The sequence below is a fragment of the Antennarius striatus genome, chromosome 9 (genome assembly GCF_040054535.1).
Source record: "Antennarius striatus isolate MH-2024 chromosome 9, ASM4005453v1, whole genome shotgun sequence".
NCBI lineage: Eukaryota > Metazoa > Chordata > Actinopteri > Lophiiformes > Antennariidae > Antennarius > Antennarius striatus.
This window is the reverse complement of record NC_090784.1, coordinates 14,972,643-14,990,807: the sequence shown is the minus strand read 5'-3', so window position 1 is coordinate 14,990,807 and position 18,165 is coordinate 14,972,643. Positions and strand designations below refer to the sequence as shown.

Sequence of the window (18,165 nt, the reverse complement as noted above, 5' to 3'; positions counted from 1 at the left end):
GAACATGTTTTGAGTCTGCAGCATAAATGCAAATTTCACAGAAAGCAATGGAAACCATTGACTGCATAAAAACCATAGACAATAATCAGTATATATATTAAACTCAAACAAGATCAGTCCTCAACAGAGACTGATCAGGATGGAGAGTAACAATGGCTCTCTTCCAGTACCAGTGCTAGTCAACCAGTCTGCCTCTCAGTGGAACGCTACGATGCACTTCGTAGTTTTCTACCATAAACATCTAATTGTTTGCTGTTCAATAAGTCCTCTGAATTGGCAAGATCATTGGTGAAAGACACAAAGCCACCAAGAGGGTTAGGGTTGAGAAGTCGTACACCTGTCGGAAAGTTGTTGGTTTGATCCCCTTCCCTACAGTCTACATATTGAAGTGTGCTTGGGCGAGATACTGAACCCTGAATCTGGCTGTTCCACTAGTGTGAGAGTGACAGCATGAATGGTTACTGCTGTAGATGTCACCCCCCCCCCACGCCTGCTCCACTCTCCCCACAATGTGTGAACACAGACTGTTAGTTTGTGTTGCAATGCGCACTGAGTGTTCGGACTAGAGAGGTGCTATGCAAGTCCATTTACTGCACATGTAAATAAATATTTATAGAAGAAAAGCTTAATAGCGATACTAAATACAACAAAAGTACAGATAAAATTTAGGATCTTTTTTAACTCAGCATCTGGCTGAATGTAAACAGCCTGGTAAAATATAACACTATCTCTCATATTGGACTGCATTTAACACCAGACTTCATACTTTATTCATGAAAACATTATCATTTACAGCTCCAATGATTGAAACAACCCTGCAAAGTTCCTGTATTTGATGCCTCTATGGGAGCTTTATCATTTAATGACAGATTATGTGATGCCGCACTGTCTATGCATTAGAAATTCTATTGGCCTACAAGAACATTTAAATACATTTATTACAGAGGTGTACTAACATCATTCACATTTTGATATTACACTTGGTTTCTGGTTACACCAGGAATGCACCATAACATATTGGGCTACATTGCAAACACTGGAGAAGCACTCGTTCTGCAGTAAATATCTGTAATGTAAATGAAAGAATTAGCAGATAAATAAATCAATATAAAGTGTGAGTGTGTACAGTTGTGGTGAAATGACTTGGTTCAAGTGAGAACAGGAGGCAGTGTGCATCTCATTTATTTCCACCCACTCCACCAAACCTCAGGGACAACAATCTTATCATTACCCCTTAAATTAGAATACATAAATAAAAGCTGTTTCCATATAAACAGTTGCTGATGTACACATTCCAACTTGCTGGAGTACACGCTAATTTACAAATACAATGTTTTTTCTTTTCTCAAAATCTACAGAAGGAATTGAGGCTCAAATTTTCCAGTTCTTTGTCACAATGAGTCGTTCCCTGTAGACAGATGCCAAGCCTTTGCATAACTAAGCAGGAGTAAACTCCGGAAAGGAGCAAGGAGCTGTATAATATTTACAGTGAGAGTGATGGAGGTTGTTGGAACCGAACAAGATAAACAATATCAACAAAACAACTAAGAACTTTGTTTAAACATTCATATTCACGTGAGCTGGTAAACAGCAGATGGATAAGAACAGAGCTCGTTCAATTTTCAGAGACTGAAGTTTTTCCTCCATTTCATACTTAGCCCTTAGTCCTACTTGTCACAAAACATTCCTCTTACCAGAAAACCAACAAAAACATGCTGGTAAGAAATGACATCCTCACTTCTTCAGATGCACTTAGTCATATTTTCACACACACAGACACTAAGTTTTAACCATCCCCCATTCAATCTAAGCATCAGACAACTCCAATTATGGTAAACAAACTCTTTCGCCTTTGGGCCTGTGGAGTGGCTCACTTCCTCCATCTAGAGGACACAAGCTGACCTACATAGTGCTCTGCTCTACAAGGATTCACATTGAAAAATCTCTAGCGATTGTATTTTGCAGCTTCATTAAAAAGATGTTGCCAAGTAAAAAGCAACACATTCCATGCTTGTTCCATCTGCTCTGAGCTCTAGCAGCACCACATTTCAAACAATAACAGAACAGAATCGTGATTAAATCAGATTCTTAAACTGCACGACGTTAAGAAGCATTGAAGGTACCTGTAGTGTTTTGTTTTTTTATTGAGTAAACAAACACAAGAAATCGATGCATCATCATGTTATTATGTAAAACGCTCCCTCCGGGTTGATCAGGAATGTCTGTCATGGAGAAAGAGGGTGGACATGGACGTCTTTGAAGGCGATGGCGATATTAGTTTCCTTTGAGTAGCTGCGCTTTTGCGGAAATTCACAAACAAAGCTTTGTGGCTGATTTTATCCAAAGTCTTTAGTGAACGGTTGATGAAACCAGAGCCGAAGGAACTAAAAAAAAAACAAGGGGGGGTGGGGGGGTCAGGTCCTACTCTTCATCTGCATTCTTCAACATGAGAATGGAGTTGAAGATCTTAAGGGCAGGTCCCAACTTGATTGACAGGATCTTGACAATGTCTGCTTGGGTAAGCAACAGGAAAGCCTCTCCATCGATTTGCTACAAAAAACAAAAATAAAAACATTTCCCTTAAGTATATGACCAGCACTTATTGAACAATGTTAACATCCAGTTTGAATATGAATGAAATTAAAATACTTTCATTATTCAGTATCAACATCCAGTGGAACTCTCTGAACATAAGTAGTTCAATTCTGGAATATGTTTTGACTAGATGAACTGTAACTATGAACTTTTTACAAAACACAATTTAATCTATTTAAATAAAATTGAATACACCAATATTGACGAGCATTTTCAAAGGAATAAGTGATTGCTACAAAGAAGTCCGACAAGAATACAAGCTATTTAATAACGGTCTCAGTTTTGCTTCGTACATTGAATATTGTCCCTGAGAGAATAAGACTCTAATTTAATTTAGATGAGTTACACAATTCTCTACCTTTATGAAGAACTCACCGTCATGTTACTTGTTAGACAAATTAAAAGGTTGGTCAACAAATGACATTGTGAGCTTGTCTTACAACTCAAAACACCACATCTAAATGTTACCCATGACAGCCACACAACTGACATGTGAAGTAAAAGTGATAGATGGTTTCTCTCCATTTCTCTTCAAAAAGCAAAGAAAAGACGCAACTTCATGATCCCCACAAAAGGCTGAGGAAGAGGAGGAAGATGGAAGGACAGTGAAAAGATACTAAGTGGGTCAAGACAATAATCCCACGTTACAATGTTGTAGTTAGTCCCTGTGCCAAAACAAGGAAAAGAATAGCTTTAATTTAGCAATTAAAAGTCAATGTTTGAGACTGGATGGTAGCGTCCCTCATCCAACATGACTTCCTGTCACCTTCATGCACTTCTTTTTTTTTTTTTAAATTAAATATGAAGTTTCAATTACTTACAAATAAGAATGCATTTTCTTTTTACATTTGAAACAAATATTCAACATTTATGGAAATGGAAATAAAAGAGGCTTTATAGCTGATTATCGTAGAATTTGTATTCTATACCCGCACACCTTTATGTGCATTTTGAGATATGAATTGTGTGGTTATATCAACAATCATCAGTAGATGATCCTCCAGTCATTTCATGGTCAGGGGGATAAAAATATATGCAGAGATGTTTCGGGTCCCTTTTCTGTGTGCATCAGAATACACACAGGGTGCAGCATAACATGAATATTTAAATGGTTGTGTCAGTGCTTGTCCAATGTTTCTAGATATGTGTATGCATTATGTATCAGTTTTTACTTTTAGCCTTCATCCACTACACTATAAGTGAGGTTACATGTATGTCTGCTCTGTTATTCGCTCATAAAATATAGACGGTTCCTCCTAAAAAACTAGAAATGTTCCTCACTTTTGACAGCGACAGTCCTGAACTACTGTACAGGCATCAGGTGATGGGGGGTTGAGCTGACATTGGCATTACAGACTGGTTCTAGATGGAGCTGTGTTGACCTCTATGCATAGCACTGCTTCAGGAACACAAGTCCTGGAGAGGCGCTGGACGGTCTCTGCTTTCTAAATATTGTCTGTTGGACATTTTCTTTTGATAGGACAACCAAAGATGTATGACAGGAAATGGGGAGAAACCGTAAGGGGCTGGACATGCGGCAAAGGGTCGTGAGCCATGAACACTGTGCAAGGACAGAAGCCCAAAGAGGAAATATAGGCTCAAAGACTCAAAGAGGAAATGTAGGGCTCGGCCCTACCACTGGGGAAGACAATGGCTGATCTGGGGTAGGACATCATGGGGATTGTTTAGTATGGACCGTGAGATGGAAAAGTAATTGGATGCAGAAGTAATGGAGACATTTCCACCAGTCTGTCGCGGTGAACAGAGTCAAGAGTCAAAGCTCTTCGTTTATCAATCAATCAATGAATCAACCAGTCAAAATATCCAGTGAGCCACGCTGAGCTGGTTTGACATCAGATTAGAATGCACACCTCCAATTCAGAAGTGACCCTGTGGTAGATCAGGATATCTCCACTCAGCTCTGGGTCTACCTCTGCTCCCCAGGAGGAGCTGAAAAATGTTGCTGGAGAGACGGATCTGAAAACCCTGCTTAACCTGCCGTCACCCCAACCCAAATGGACATTGTTATTTGCCTCTCAATGTTATTATTAACTGCAACATCACGGCAGGGGGGCTTCAGGGAGCTGATAGGCAGAATGAGTTTGACTGGCAGCGGAAGCGACCAACATATAATTACAAACTGCTCCTGTTTCAGGTTAGTCTCACCGGGTTAGAGTTTCATATTTAAATCATTTAAAGAGTTGAATGAATTGGAGGTAACTTCAGATTTCATGATGAAGTGTTTACCTCTGTCTTAAACGTAGCAGCATGTTCTTTACATCCTGGGAGTCCTTTGACAAAACTGGCCACCTAATGGAAAAAAAGACAACTTATCAAAAAGCTGCAGACAGAGACGGTCCCTGTTTGCCTGAACAACAAGATGCCTTAATGATGGACGGCTGAAGGGGGAGTGCGCCTGTTTTACATGCGAGTGTGTAAGCATGTCTGACCTCCTCAGCGCTCCAAGTGGCCACTCTCTTGGCAGTCAGCCCCAGGACCTCAGGCAGCAGCTGGCAATGTTTGTCCCAGCAGAGGGCCACCCGGTGGGGGGGGGAGGCAGAGATGCCGGGCGAGAATACAGACTCATGGAGGGCCTGCTGGAGAGAGATGGCTTCAGGAGAGGCTGGAGAGAGGAAGAGGGAGGAGGAATCCACAATTATTGTCATTGATCTTGTGATTTATCTGTTTTATCACACCGCCCTTTAAATGAACACACACCTTTAATATCACCAGTCTCCTCTTTAACATAATGCATTTTCAGGTATTTGGGAACTGGAGCAGTTCTGAAAACAATAAAGTAGAATGAGTGTCAGAATCTTCTGCAGTGGATTCGAACAGTAAACTTCGTATGACGGCTTCATGGCTGCACCGCTTTGGCCTTGTCCCATTTTGGTTCTGCTCAGTGGTTCCACTAGGGGGCTCCAGCGAACTGTTCTGTCCTGAATGTTCAGCCTCTGGTTTCCTAGCAACAAAAAGATAACCAGCTCTCAGGTACGAGCACTAGAGATGGAGTTGCATGGAAAAAACTGCCAGGAATTCTCTCGGGGGTGTTGGCGGCTGTAAATGTGTGTCGATGCTGTTTCCTTGAGTCCTTTGGCGTTAGGTAACGAACCTGTTCTGGACGTCTTCGGCTCCTTCTGGTTGGTCTGGCGTTGAGGAGGTCGGCGCTGGGGTGTTGGTGGGAGGATCGGGGCGTCGTCCACGAGGATGGGGTCCACTGAGCGCTACGGGACGTTCTCCGCTCAGGCGGTCTGGTAGCAAACCCTCTTTGTTTAGATTGATCTCAGAGTAGGGGCAGCTAACTTGACTGCACGCACACACACACGCACACGCACACACACACACACACACACACACACAACACAGTGGGTATGAATGAAATCCGCTTTGTTTTGTTTTTCAAATTCAACTAGTAATAAAAAAAAGGATGGGGGGAAAAAAACATAATTTAAAAGTTAAAAACACCAACAACACATTTATGCTCATGTCACCCTATACAAATATCAACACACACAAAAACCTTGAGACTATTTTTTAACCTTACCAATAGTCACCAAACACTGACAAAAGTGTGGTGTGATTAAGTAATTAATTTTCCATTTGAGCAACAATAAAAACAGCAAAGATGGAGAAGAATATTATTATATTATATTTAAATGGTTTTCACATCTCAAAATTCCACACTCAGATTATCTGTAAGAATATAATTAAAAATTGTAATACCAAGAGGTGATAGCAAAGTTATGAGTAAACTGAAACAAAATACATAATAATACATACATTAATATGTATTATATTTTCACATTGACAAATTAATAAAACAATAAACTCAAATGAAATAAAAGCGTAGCATATATGCTACTGACGTGTAGTGGGTCCCATAGCGAGGTCCTCTGATGTGTCCCACCCCGTTGCATCCTGGGGTGGGACACCCTTGTCCTGGGGCAGCAAGTAAATCACTGGAGCCTGAAATAAACACAAATAAATAACACTTTAATGACCATTTTTTGTCCACATAGCACCAGGATACAGATCAAGAAACAAGAACCAATGCAGTGTGTGTCTTTCTATGCAAACATATGCAAAAGCTCTTCCTCTTTGACACATTATATATTCCTCCCACCATCCAGGTGTGAAATAACTGTGGTCTCATGTTTAACATTACAGTTTTGGTTCCTTCTTAAAGCTGGTGCACATTGGTGATGGATCTGAAGTGCAGGATGACGATGGATTATTGCCAAAGGCCCTTTATGAAGGCTATACTTGGGGATTTTAACTTGGGCTACATAATTAATCATTTCAGCAGCAACAGTGAAATTTGCCTATGTGTCAGACTGCAGGACATGTGATGTACGATAAGAGAGATTAATTCACACGCCACTCTTTAGCTGTTTGATACAAAAGGACAGCTCACTCCTCCATAATAACCTTCATTAAAATGTTATCTTTTAAGCCTGTATACACTCCACTATCTAGTTTGAGGCCATGGTTTAGCGTTTCTACAAACATCAGATTCACTTGGGAAAAGACGGAGGTAAAAGAGTAACTGTGGTAAGATGTAGACAGGGAATCAAAGATGATCAAAATTATGATTAATTGTGTATCTTTCAAACTTAACACAACACATAATTCCAGGTCATTTTTTCCATTATTGTGCATGATCTTAGTTTTGACAAAATTAATATCGTAACTAAGATTTTAATTATTTAAGCTAATAATCTTCAAAACCGATGCCCTGTGCTGATGTTTCTACTATAGCATCATCCTGTCTGTTGATTTTAATTTTTTAATTTTTAATTTTATATACTGGTCTGATGCCAGAAGGGAAATTAGGAAATTAATAGATCAAGAGGTTGAGCTGCATAAATCAGCACAACTTCAATGTTTGTACTAAAATACAGTTCAATAAATAGATCTTGTGTTTAATTATTTTAAATAAAATGTTCATACATTCTAGAAATTCTTATTCGTCCATCCATCTATTTTCTTGCACACGAGACGATCACAATTGTGACGCCTACAGCCACTTGTCAAGCTTGCGTGTCAAGGACCAATGGATGAAAGGTGAGGTACACCCGGGATAAGACGCCAGCTCATCATGGGTCTATGCTCATTCATGTTTAACTGTATTGTTTAAAAGTATAATTCTTTCAAATCATCCTCAAAATGATCTTCATAATATTTCATCGAAGTTAAGTTCGACAATTATTCAGAAAATGCTGAACCGAAAACAAATGATAAAACTAAACATTAACATATTTTATCATCATAAAAGTATCTGTCCTTACATCCTTAACATATCTTTCAGCAATGTCGTGTAATTCTTTGGGTTCACCTTTGGAGAAAACCTACATTACCCCAAATACTCCTATCCTACTCCGTAGATACACCGGAGTTAACCAGAGAAACTACAAGCTAAAGACCTGAATGGAGATCAGTCTTCCAAACATTATCTCCCCAACAGTGAATGATCTCCAGCTGGACAGACAGAGAGTAGCTCACCATTGGGGTACTGCAGCGGGTGTCCTGTTTTCTGACACCACCCTACAGGATGTAGATCAGGGCAGTCAGTTTCTATCCAATAATCGTACTCTGAACTCCAGCCATCAAAATGAATCTAGAGAACAAAGAGAGGGGTGTTTACCCAATGCTGAGCAGAGAGACATTCAAAACATCTTGTTTAAAATAAAAAAAATAAAAAAGACACCTCGTACCTTCAGTCGGTGGTCCTCCGTGTTTGCTATAGTTGCAACGCGGATGAGCATGGGGTTCCTCTTATCCACAGCTTCCACTTTCATCCCAATCTGGAAGCCATGTGGAGGTCGCTGTATACACACACACACACACACACACACACACACACACACAAACACACACAGGGTAGAAGAAGAAAAATCACACTGCTGTATCTACATTGCTATTGTAAATATAAAACAATGCATACTTTTGTATAGTTGTGTGTGTGTGAGACTCGCACTGGTTTGAATGCTCGAGCTGGAGCTGCCTGTGAGCCCGTCTCTTCCAGGTATTTTTCCCATAAGAAACTCTGTGGTTGTTTAATTTCTGTGGACAAAAAATAAACAGTCAATCCAGACAAACATCAACACAAGCCTGCTGATAAGATGCTGATCAAAAACTATCATCTGAACATCCAGAGGATATGACAGTGTTATCAATTCCACCATTACTACACTGAATATATCCTGAATACATGTACTTATAGAATCTCTATTATAAACATAATGCATACTAAGCTTCTGATAGAAAAATACATTAATAGCAGAAATTGCCCAGCTTTACCAGGAAATAAACATTTTTATGAGCGTGTGTGTGTGTGTGTGTGTGTGTCTATGTGTGTACTCACCCATTTGTGTCTTGACCTGAGTCTTACCAGACGGGGTGGTCAGCGTTAGCGCAGCCTCCTCGCAGAAGCCCACAGGATGGATGTAAGGACTACTTGCATCACACCTTGTCAAATAAAAATAAACAAGTAAACAAAAAACAAGTAAACAAGCACACAACTACAACACCTTACAGTTTAAAAATGAAAAGATAAATTCTCTCTTTATTGTTCAAATCCATTCTACCTGCATGAACAATATGTTTATTATGTGTGTTTGCCCAATTTTCCTAATGCAGCAGGAAATAAAACTTCTGCAGATGTCAATTTTTAAATATCCTATTTTTTTATTCTTTTATCTCTGTTCTAATTTAAACAGGACTGGAAGAATTCTAATCAAAATTGATTGAATGCGGAGTATTTAATGATGTTGCTCCTGTTTCATCATAGTTTTGTATTAGTAAAGAAAAAAAAAGGTCATCAACAAACATGTTTTGTTATATTACAGCCTTGGTTCTTACCAATAATCATACGTGTCATCCCAGGTGTCAAAATGAATAAGCAATCTGTTATCAACAACAGCATTGATGGTTGCTACACAAATCAAGGACGGGTTCTTTCTGTCAACGGCTTCCAGCTTCATCCCTGCTCTGAAGCCGGACGGAGTAACGGACTTCAAAAGAAAGAGACAAAACTTATCAAGCACATGCAGATCCTTAGCTGAACAACAATCTATGAGGGCCTGATTAATGCTCACCGTGTTGAGGCTCTTAAAGAGATGCTTTGGGGCAAGCTGACCTCTGCAGTTCTTCACATACATGCTCCAATTAAACTCTCCATCCTTACAACCTGCAGGACATCTCATTCAGTGTGGTGCTTCAGCTATTAGTCGAGAGATCATCTCCTGTCTAACTTGTACTGACCTTTAGGCAACAATAACTTGTGTCCGTTCTTCTCACACCAGCCAGCTGGTTTCATATCCCACGAGTCGGCGTTAGCCCAGAAGTCATAGCATTCAGGGTAACCATCAAAATGCAGCCTCACTCTGTAACCTTGGATCTGAAAGAGACAACACGCACATGAGAGTCAAACCTTTAACTACAGTCACAGGCTAACTACATGCACATGTTTCCATAGTGAAACCAAAGCCGCAGCTATGAGCGCCTGTACCTCAGCGACGGTGAGCACACAGAACAGAGAAGGGTGAGACGGGTCCAATCCTTCCAGCTTCATTCCAACCTTAAAACTGTTCCTGCTCTGAGGAAACGATTGGTGCTACAAGGCAAACGTTCAAAACGGCAAAGTCGTGAATCATTTTTTTTATTAGAGATAATAAAGAAAAAAAACATCTGGTTTGGTCAGGAAATACCTCTTTGAAGTGTTTAACAGGAGCAGCGATAGCCCTTTCCTCTTCTAGGTAGGCAGGCCAGCTCCACGCCCGCTTCTTATTGGGTGCAGCGGTCACTGAGGATCAGGCAAAAACAGTTATGTTTGGAACACGACATTGTTTTCTTCAGAAAGATGTAACTGAAGACATTACCCTTCTACATTTCTGATATCCTTTCGATTTGATCAGTTTATCTTATGTGTCAAAAAGAGAATCTATTACTCTACATGTCATAAATAGTTCAGTTACAATAAAAACACAATAACATGAACTCATTTTAACCGTATGTCACACTCACAGATACAAGGGTGCCAGTAAAAGTCAGTTTAGATTTTTTAAGGCCTCAAAGCTGACATCATTGAAAATCATGTGGACAAACATGATTCCAGATGCTAACAGTCTGTTTCCAGGGTCAAATAACAATGAGTTATAACATCATTTGGCACGACGCAAATCCATTTAAAGCGCAGTCTTTATGACAAACAACAGCTACAGGAGTTTGTTTTGATTTTGTGACAACGGCGTTGGTGGAGGGTTGAGTTCTCGGAGTGCTTCCTGGGTCTCAGTTTGAGGACAAGATGGGAGGTTTAGCTTCTGGGGGGGCCTCGACATGAAGCTGCAAAAACACAGCTTACAAAAATTAAGTTTAGATATATCTTGTTTCAGATTTGATAAGGAGGAGCTGATTAAATTAACAGGACGGCTGCGCCTTAGGTGGTAAGAGTGTTTGCCACTTATGTGGGGTGGGGGGTCAGTGGTTCGAGCCCCAGTTCCCAGAGTCTCCATGAAAAATCCTTCACAAAATCCTTCACTTATGCCCCCCCCCCCCCTCAGGGATGGGTTAAATGCAGAGATCCCAAATTTCCTTGAGAAAAATTCCCTTAAGATAACATAAGATATATTTTTCATGCTCATTTTCTCAGTCATTTATAAAAGAAAATGAATGGTTTTGTGAAATTATACAAATTGACCACTTGATAAATTGATTAAAAATCATAGCCTATCAAAGAATTTGCAGCTCTAATTAAGATGCTAAATTTAAATGGTCATGAAAAACTATTTAAAAAAATTTATGGGTCTGGAAACACTGCTGAGCAACAGTCATACCCAGTTTGGCAATTTTGGCACCTCTTCTGCCTTTTGTGGTCTTGGCCTTTTCCTAAAAGGAAAAAGAAAATACGTGTTAATCATCACAACAATCAACTTGTGAGCTCTTAAACCCAAAATATGAAGAGAGAAAAGCTGAGAACACAAACATTACAGAAACACGTTGTTGTAAAAACACTGCTAAACAATAGAATGGCCTGCAGCTGTTGAAGGGAACAACGCTGGAGATGGATAGGATTATTTCCCTGACCTCTGGTTCTTCTTGGTTTTCTTCCTCTTCATCACCAGAATCCATATAGATCTTCCTCTTCTTGCGCACACGTTTGCCTAGCCGCTCCCCCTCAGCAGCCTGACCCTCCCGAGCTTCCGCCGGAGATGACCTTTGGAAAACAAAGTTTAAAATGAAACAAAGAAGACAAATGATGAGATGCAACGGAATCTGTTACTAGATGTGTGGTTTTACCTGCCACTAGAGGGCTGGGCACAAATAGAGCTACAGAATTTGCCCTGAAAAAGGGCATCCTGGGGAAGTTGGCCCCCACAGGCCCGGCACCTTGACGGCCCCCCGTTTGGGACCGTGTCTGCACTGGAGCCAACTTCAACACTGGGACCAACTTCCACGCTGGGGCCCTCCATACTGGGGCCCTCTTCTAGAGACAGAAGTACGGGACCAGGGGCTGAAGGACAGAGAAGAAAGAAGGGATGAAACAGGAAGTTCACTGGAGAAGAGGAGGGGGAGCAGCAAAACAAAAAGTCTTAACCTGATGTAAATGTTCAAAGTGAGCTGACGTACTTTTAGTTTGAGACATTCCGGGCTGACTCTGATTGGCTGGAGCCACACCTGTGCTGCTCTGTGTTTGGCTCTCTGGTGGAGGGGTGGGCGTGTGTGACTGTGCCGGGTCCAAGGTCTCACAGTTAGGTGCTGCAGGCTGCCCTTTGACCTCTATGTCTGTGACAATCTCTAGAGTGCCAAACTCTGTCATGCGGAACTAAGAGACAAAGAAAAAAAAAACAACAACAGATAAGCTAATCAGGATTTCTCCCAAAATCAACTTAGGAAAAGTTGAATGTCACCCAGATCATTATTTATCTTATTTACACAGAGATCGAGTCAGAGCACGACAACAAGGACCCTCTTGAGCACCAGTTGTTCCTCAAGCAAAAGCCTCGTAAAGTGTAACACACCATCAGCAAGAATGAAGGTTTATGCATATCTGCTTTATCTGTTTTAACTAACAGCCCCTTTTGAAAATCTCCTGGCTGTGGGTTGAACACATAAGTGAACAAATAGTTGTCAAAACGTCACACCATTTCTAGCGAGTCACTCGCTCCGTTTAGACAGACATCACCTTGATGGCGTTACTGCCTCCACTGCCGACTCAGAGGGGGAACAACAATTACTGCTTTTAAACACTGCTAAAGAACAGTATGGTGCAACAATCATGTCACACTCTTGCTTTTAACAGGCCATATGAAAGGGGTCTCGTCTCTGATGAGTGTAATTACTAGACGACAACCTAAATAACAGTAACATGATTAAATGGCATACTCTGTGTGTAACAGCTCTCTCTCTCACTCATTTCCCCACGAGCTTTCATTTATCACCTCTGTGATAAAACATGACAAGAACTCCCGCTCCAACATATTTGTGTGTGATCAGAGATTTGTGCACAACATGAAGGGGCGATCCTGGAGAGTCATACAAATCTCTTCATACCCTGATGTCGCTGCCTGGCAGGGTTGCAATACCATCCTTCCAATCCAGAGCTCCCATCATGTCAAACTCAGCACCCTGAGAGGGGCCATCACTCGGTGGAGTGTCAGTCATTCCCACTCCTCTTATGTCCCCCTACCTGCAAAGAAACAATCACAGTCTCACAAAGACAGTATCATCTACTGATGCCATAAAAAAAAATATTATCAGATAAAAACAGGATTGGATAAAATGCATGTCAATATTTTCATAAACATGAAAGCATCAGTCACGAAACATTGTGATTGCGAGTGATTATCACGATTATCACGGAGTTTCTTGGCAGACACAAACTGCCCCCAACGACAAACGCAGTTTCTACCTGCGGACGTCAACAGCGTTTCCCCACATCACCGCCAGGTGGCGACGGTGTGCTGGCTGGAGAGATACACCATGCACTTCGATTTCAGACAAAACAGTCAATAATAATATTGTTTTTCTGGTCAACTAACAGGGAAATACGAGCGCAAACGGTCCTATTAGAGTGAACCTTCATGATGATCATTGACAAACATGGGGAAATATGTCTCAACTTTAAGTTAACCACATAAGTTCATCTTTTCCTTGTTTTAAAAGTATCTCTGAAAACGGGATGTTGGTCTAGTTAAGAACAAGCGGGGGGGTAATTTGTGCACCAAATTAAATGATAACACTGTTTTTTGTACTGACTGACCAAACTTATCGGCGTTTTAACCCGACTAATATTACGATATAACGTTTTAGTGTTGACGCATGTTCAGCACTGAATTATGGTGACAATCTGTTTTGCACACAGGCCGCAATCATGTGAAAAGTAAACAACATGTCGAGCTAATAGATCTTCGTAAAGTTTGACTTTGCACTTAATACCTCAGTTTTATTCTAGCCATAAATAAAGTGTAAGAGCGCCCATGATTAGCATTCGTCTTCAACAAAATGGCGGAGCATGGGAAGAGGCCACCAACACGTTTAAACTATGTAAATTACTCAAGTAAACCATTTAAACAAATGGCGCAAACGCCGCTACGCGTCAAACAAAAGCAAACGCTTGCAGTGTAATTTATGGACTGATTGTTTTCGTTCACTCGGGTTATTTTCTTTACTTTCCCCTTGTCACGGAATGTCAACCCGGGTTGCTAAGCTAGCGCTGACACGGAGCTAGCAGGCGGCTAGCGCCTCTCCGTTCAGCCCCGCTGCGGGGATGCTACACGGCTAGCCGGAGCTTTGTGGCTGGATGCAGCCAGCTAAGGACAATCTGTAATAAAGAAGTTTCCCGTTTAAAAACAATAGAAAAACGCATTTGATGAATCACTAATCTGCGGCACGTCACCCCGTACACTCACAATAACAACAGACGACTGTTACAAGCTTCAACAATCTCGCTTCATTTATTTCTTCTATAGAAACTTGAAAAAAAACAAAAAACGATTTATCCTCGCCGTTTTAAATCAGATTTGAAATAACGTGAACTAATGCTAATGAGAAAGACAAAGATCGGGGTTTTTTTAAAAAAAAAATGTTACTCCTTTTAATGACAGTAATTAAATATAATCGCCGGTATTGTTTAAAAAATGTGGAACTCACCTCGTTTCTGTTTTAACTCTTTATTTTGAGCTGGATAGCAGGAGTGCGCATGCGTGGAAGATGCGCTGCCTGACAAGTTTGGGTCTCGGAAAAGTTCAGTTTACTATCGGTGGTCAATAAGAGGCCTGTTAATACTCAAAACACGCCCAAAACTCAGTTCGGTGTCGATATAACAAATACTAGCGATCGATCAGAGCTCTTGTTGCTGCAGCCCGAGCAGCTTTCCCCTCATGAGTTGGGAGTGTGTGAGGGGAGCGCAGGGACCGCAGTGTCTTCCATGACGAGTAGGAGCGGCTGCTTTCCCTCTGATCAGCCCGGCCGTCTCTCTCCCACTTCCACCTCCTCTGCTTCCGACAAACGACCAGTGAACGCACCCACGACAGAGGCGGCCACTAGTTTCCACACGCTGCTGCTATCTGTCGGATTAAACGCTCAAGGTTGTGGAATTATCCGAAGTGACATCCACCGAAAAAAGACCCGAAAACGTCGCTACGCAAAAAAAAAAAAAAAAGAAAGAAAGAAAAAAAAAAAAGAAGAAGTCTGGAATTATTTTTTTAAAACACACAAACAGTTAAGGCTCGTTTGTGTGTGAGATTTCTGAAATAATCTGTGAAACCAACGCGGCGATTATGCAGATGAGAAACCAGCAACCAAGAAAACAACACGATTAATTTGCCGGGGAAAAAACCGATATTATCGGTGTATTTTACCCGAAATCGCTGAATCGAGGAAGGTAGTCTATGACACCCAAACTTGGTTTGTGGTTGTTTTAATTACTGCAAAGTTAATCTATTATATAAATCTTGAGATAACTACGGATAGTTCTTCCCTATCAATCCCTCCCATATGCGGCAGTTTTATTTTCTCCGGTATCATTTGTCTGTCTGAACCGTTTAAGCAGCAGTTTGAGTAAAATACACTCCGCACTAAACACAAATCGCTATAATAACTATGCGATCGCATTCTAACGCTTGCTATCAGACACACATTGGGATAAATCTTCATTTCAATCAACAAAGGCCGGCCAGATAGGAAGGTGACATGAGTTCACAAGCAGCGGCGCAGTTCTGCTGCTCGCCGCTAGATGGAGACTTGTTCATTCGGGATTAAGGGGTCGCATATGGCGCTGCAACTCGGATTATTCTGTAATACAACATTTCGTGCAAAACAATGAGATGGCATTCACAGGCAAAGCGGTCGATTCCAAGGTAAGAGAACAGTTGATGCATGACGAACAGGCGCCCGTCTGATCTTTCATCATGTGCGATTATATTCATGAACAAGACGCGATCGGCGGTCTAAGGTCTTTTTACGCATATATGATGAAGACTGTTGCTGCAAATATATAAAAATATGACGACATTCGCTCAACAGCAGATGTATAGTCGCTGTCAGTGCCTAAAACACACATCATCGCCTCTGACGTTTAGGTAGCCTGTCATAAACGGCGGCGAACGCATCTCTAGGTTTGTGTTTAGAAATGTGGAAAGCATGTCGACAGATTACTGTGTTGTTATGTGTCTCCTGTGTTTTAATCCCACAGACCGTGCTCCTCAATTTGTTTCTATGTCTGGTTATATTTTACTCTCTCTTTTACATGATTGGCAGTGTGTGCTTTGGTGCCTTCAGGTGAGACTCTCTTACACGCATGAGCATAACAACCGATTTTTCTGATTTTTGTATATAAAGGACAAATAGAATGTACGGAATGTTACCTTTCAGCCTCTTGAGTAAACTAATGGATTTGTTATAAATGTGTCACTAAGGTGTAACGATTAGAATTCAAAATGATCCAACAGATGAACACTCAATGAATTTATCTAATGCAGTCCAACATGATGACAAGTCAGTATAACTTCAATCCAGTGTGACTGCTCAGATCACCAGCCGCAGCAGGTTTAAATTAAATTAGTAAGTTTGTCAGAAATGAACAGAAAATTAATTTTCCTAATGTAGGAAACAAAGACTGCCAATATAATTCTAAATGTGCTACATGTGCCCGCCATCATTTCTGCAATTTCTGGTCATTTGAGGGCATCCACAGTCAAAACAGAGTTAAAAACCAAGTTAATGTTGCATTTGAATTCTGTTCTAAACCTCATTACTTGTTGGTCCCTTAGGCTAAAACATCTGGATACATACATAGAAAGTAGCTTACCACACCTAATTGGATTTTACAATAATTTCCCCGTACATTCTCACCCCTTATTCAGGCTGGATCACTTTGACGGATTGATTCCATTTGACTTTAAGACCAAACCTGCTGAATCCAACTCCAAGTATTTGGGTGAGTTCACAGAATACCTCATAATATCCAATATGTTGAGTAGAGTAATAAGTATAAGCACAGTTTCACTTCATGTATAATTTTTTTTTTTGCGTCATTGCTCCTTTTCAGTGAATCTCATATCTTTGGAGCTCACTTACTTCTGCAGTGGCCTTTTGTTTGCTGCGGTGGTACGGAGGCGGGTCTGGGACTATGGCTTCACTGTCACACTTCTACACGTGCTAATCACCAGTCTGGGTGAGCAGGGAGCTAATGCATCATCCCAGGTACAAATATAAATACTGAATGTGTTTTGAAACTGTGTGCTTCGTTTCTGTGTTGCAGTGATGCTGGAGTTTCCCATGGTGTGGCAGTGGTGGCTGGCTTTAGGTAAAGCAAATATCAGTAATCACACTCAACCATTTGACCTCACTTTGTTCTAATGTACTTTTTTTTTGTTACACAGGAAGTGGCTTGTTTCTTATGATCTGCAATGGTCAGCTGATTGCTTATTTCACCTGCCAGAGTGACCAAACTTATGCCTCCTTCAGCATCTACTGACAGACCAGCATCCAATCTGTGTATAATTTCATCAAGTTGACGATAAGAACAACTTCATTCACTCATCTTCTTGAAGAAGAAGCAATTGTAATCATCTTGTCTTCAGCCACCTACCCAAAATACTGGTCACGGGTCTGCTGGAGCCTATCCCAGCTGGCTACAGCTGAGAGGCAGGGTACATCCAGTCAGACACATAGAGAACAAGCTAACTCCACACAGATTGGAGGTGGTCCCGGGTTCGTTTCCCATTTGGAAACGAACCCGGGACCTCCTTGCTGTCTGTGCTGCCCATAAGACCGATGTCATTTGTATTTTCTCACCAAAAAAAAAATACTCACCATTTGGGTCCACTTTGTGTTTTTTGCCCAAACGCTGAGTGGCAGCAAATTTTTGTGTAAATTCAGTAGAGAAATCCTCTATACATCTTGTTTGTGATGTCTGTCATTATGCAGGACCTTAAAGCATGTCTTTTCAGTACCTCTGTTGGGCGCAAATGTCACAGCAGAATGGGCAAGTTGCAATATGTGTGTCTGTATTTTAAAAATATGAATATAAAATGTATAAAAATAAATAAAACCCGTTTAAAGTTGAGT

The 18,165-nt window shown here is 40.9% G+C and overlaps 2 protein-coding genes across 6 annotated transcripts; one reads left to right on the top strand and one right to left on the bottom strand.

Annotated features, from left to right (window-relative positions):
* Window positions 1-801: 801 nt before the first annotated feature.
* On the bottom strand, window positions 802-15,428 carry l3mbtl1b (L3MBTL histone methyl-lysine binding protein 1b). 2 transcript variants are annotated; one of them, XM_068324075.1, is made up of 22 exons: window positions 14,746-15,428; window positions 13,147-13,282; window positions 12,223-12,418; window positions 11,893-12,106; window positions 11,680-11,809; window positions 11,430-11,481; window positions 10,305-10,399; window positions 10,106-10,210; window positions 9,859-9,994; window positions 9,693-9,784; window positions 9,457-9,608; window positions 8,960-9,063; window positions 8,540-8,658; window positions 8,310-8,420; window positions 8,098-8,212; window positions 6,462-6,561; window positions 5,708-5,902; window positions 5,465-5,557; window positions 5,314-5,378; window positions 5,046-5,218; window positions 4,843-4,905; window positions 802-2,550 (listed from the first exon to the last, which is right to left on the bottom strand). In XM_068324075.1, exons 2-22 carry the CDS (start codon window positions 13,255-13,257, stop codon window positions 2,422-2,424), a joined length of 2,550 nt encoding a protein of 849 aa, XP_068180176.1. In that variant the 5' UTR covers window positions 13,258-13,282; window positions 14,746-15,428; the 3' UTR covers window positions 802-2,421. The 2 variants fall into 2 exon arrangements, with proteins under 2 accessions (XP_068180176.1, XP_068180177.1); XM_068324076.1 differs by having other exon boundaries at window positions 8,573-8,658; window positions 14,746-15,424.
* Window positions 15,429-15,607: 179 nt separating this feature from the next.
* On the top strand, window positions 15,608-18,146 carry LOC137601718 (putative transmembrane protein 244). Of its 4 annotated transcripts, none has more exons than XM_068324079.1 (6): window positions 15,608-15,953; window positions 16,354-16,374; window positions 16,959-17,032; window positions 17,144-17,269; window positions 17,357-17,401; window positions 17,478-18,146. In XM_068324079.1, the coding sequence occupies exons 1-6, from the start codon at window positions 15,916-15,918 to the stop codon at window positions 17,570-17,572; spliced, it is 399 nt and encodes a 132-aa protein (XP_068180180.1). In that variant the 5' UTR covers window positions 15,608-15,915; the 3' UTR covers window positions 17,573-18,146. The 4 variants fall into 4 exon arrangements, with proteins under 4 accessions (XP_068180180.1, XP_068180179.1, XP_068180181.1 ...); XM_068324078.1 differs by having other exon boundaries at window positions 16,289-16,374; XM_068324080.1 differs by lacking the exon at window positions 16,354-16,374.
* The last annotated feature ends 19 nt before the right edge of the window (window positions 18,147-18,165 follow it).

Coding starts and splice junctions, on each gene's coding strand:
- l3mbtl1b (XM_068324075.1), bottom strand. CDS start 13,257: ATGACTGACACTCCACCGAGTGATGGCCCCTCTCAGGGTGCTGAGTTT. Junction 8,421..8,539: donor ACACACACAACTATACAAAA/GTATGCATTGTT, acceptor GTGTGTATACAG/CGACCTCCACATGGCTTCCA. Junction 4,906..5,045: donor CCACTTGGAGCGCTGAGGAG/GTCAGACATGCT, acceptor TTTTTCCATTAG/GTGGCCAGTTTTGTCAAAGG.
- LOC137601718 (XM_068324077.1), top strand. CDS start 16,226: ATGTGGAAAGCATGTCGACAGATTACTGTGTTGTTATGTGTCTCCTGT. Junction 17,033..17,143: donor ATCCAACTCCAAGTATTTGG/GTGAGTTCACAG, acceptor GCTCCTTTTCAG/TGAATCTCATATCTTTGGAG. Junction 17,402..17,477: donor GCAGTGGTGGCTGGCTTTAG/GTAAAGCAAATA, acceptor TTTGTTACACAG/GAAGTGGCTTGTTTCTTATG.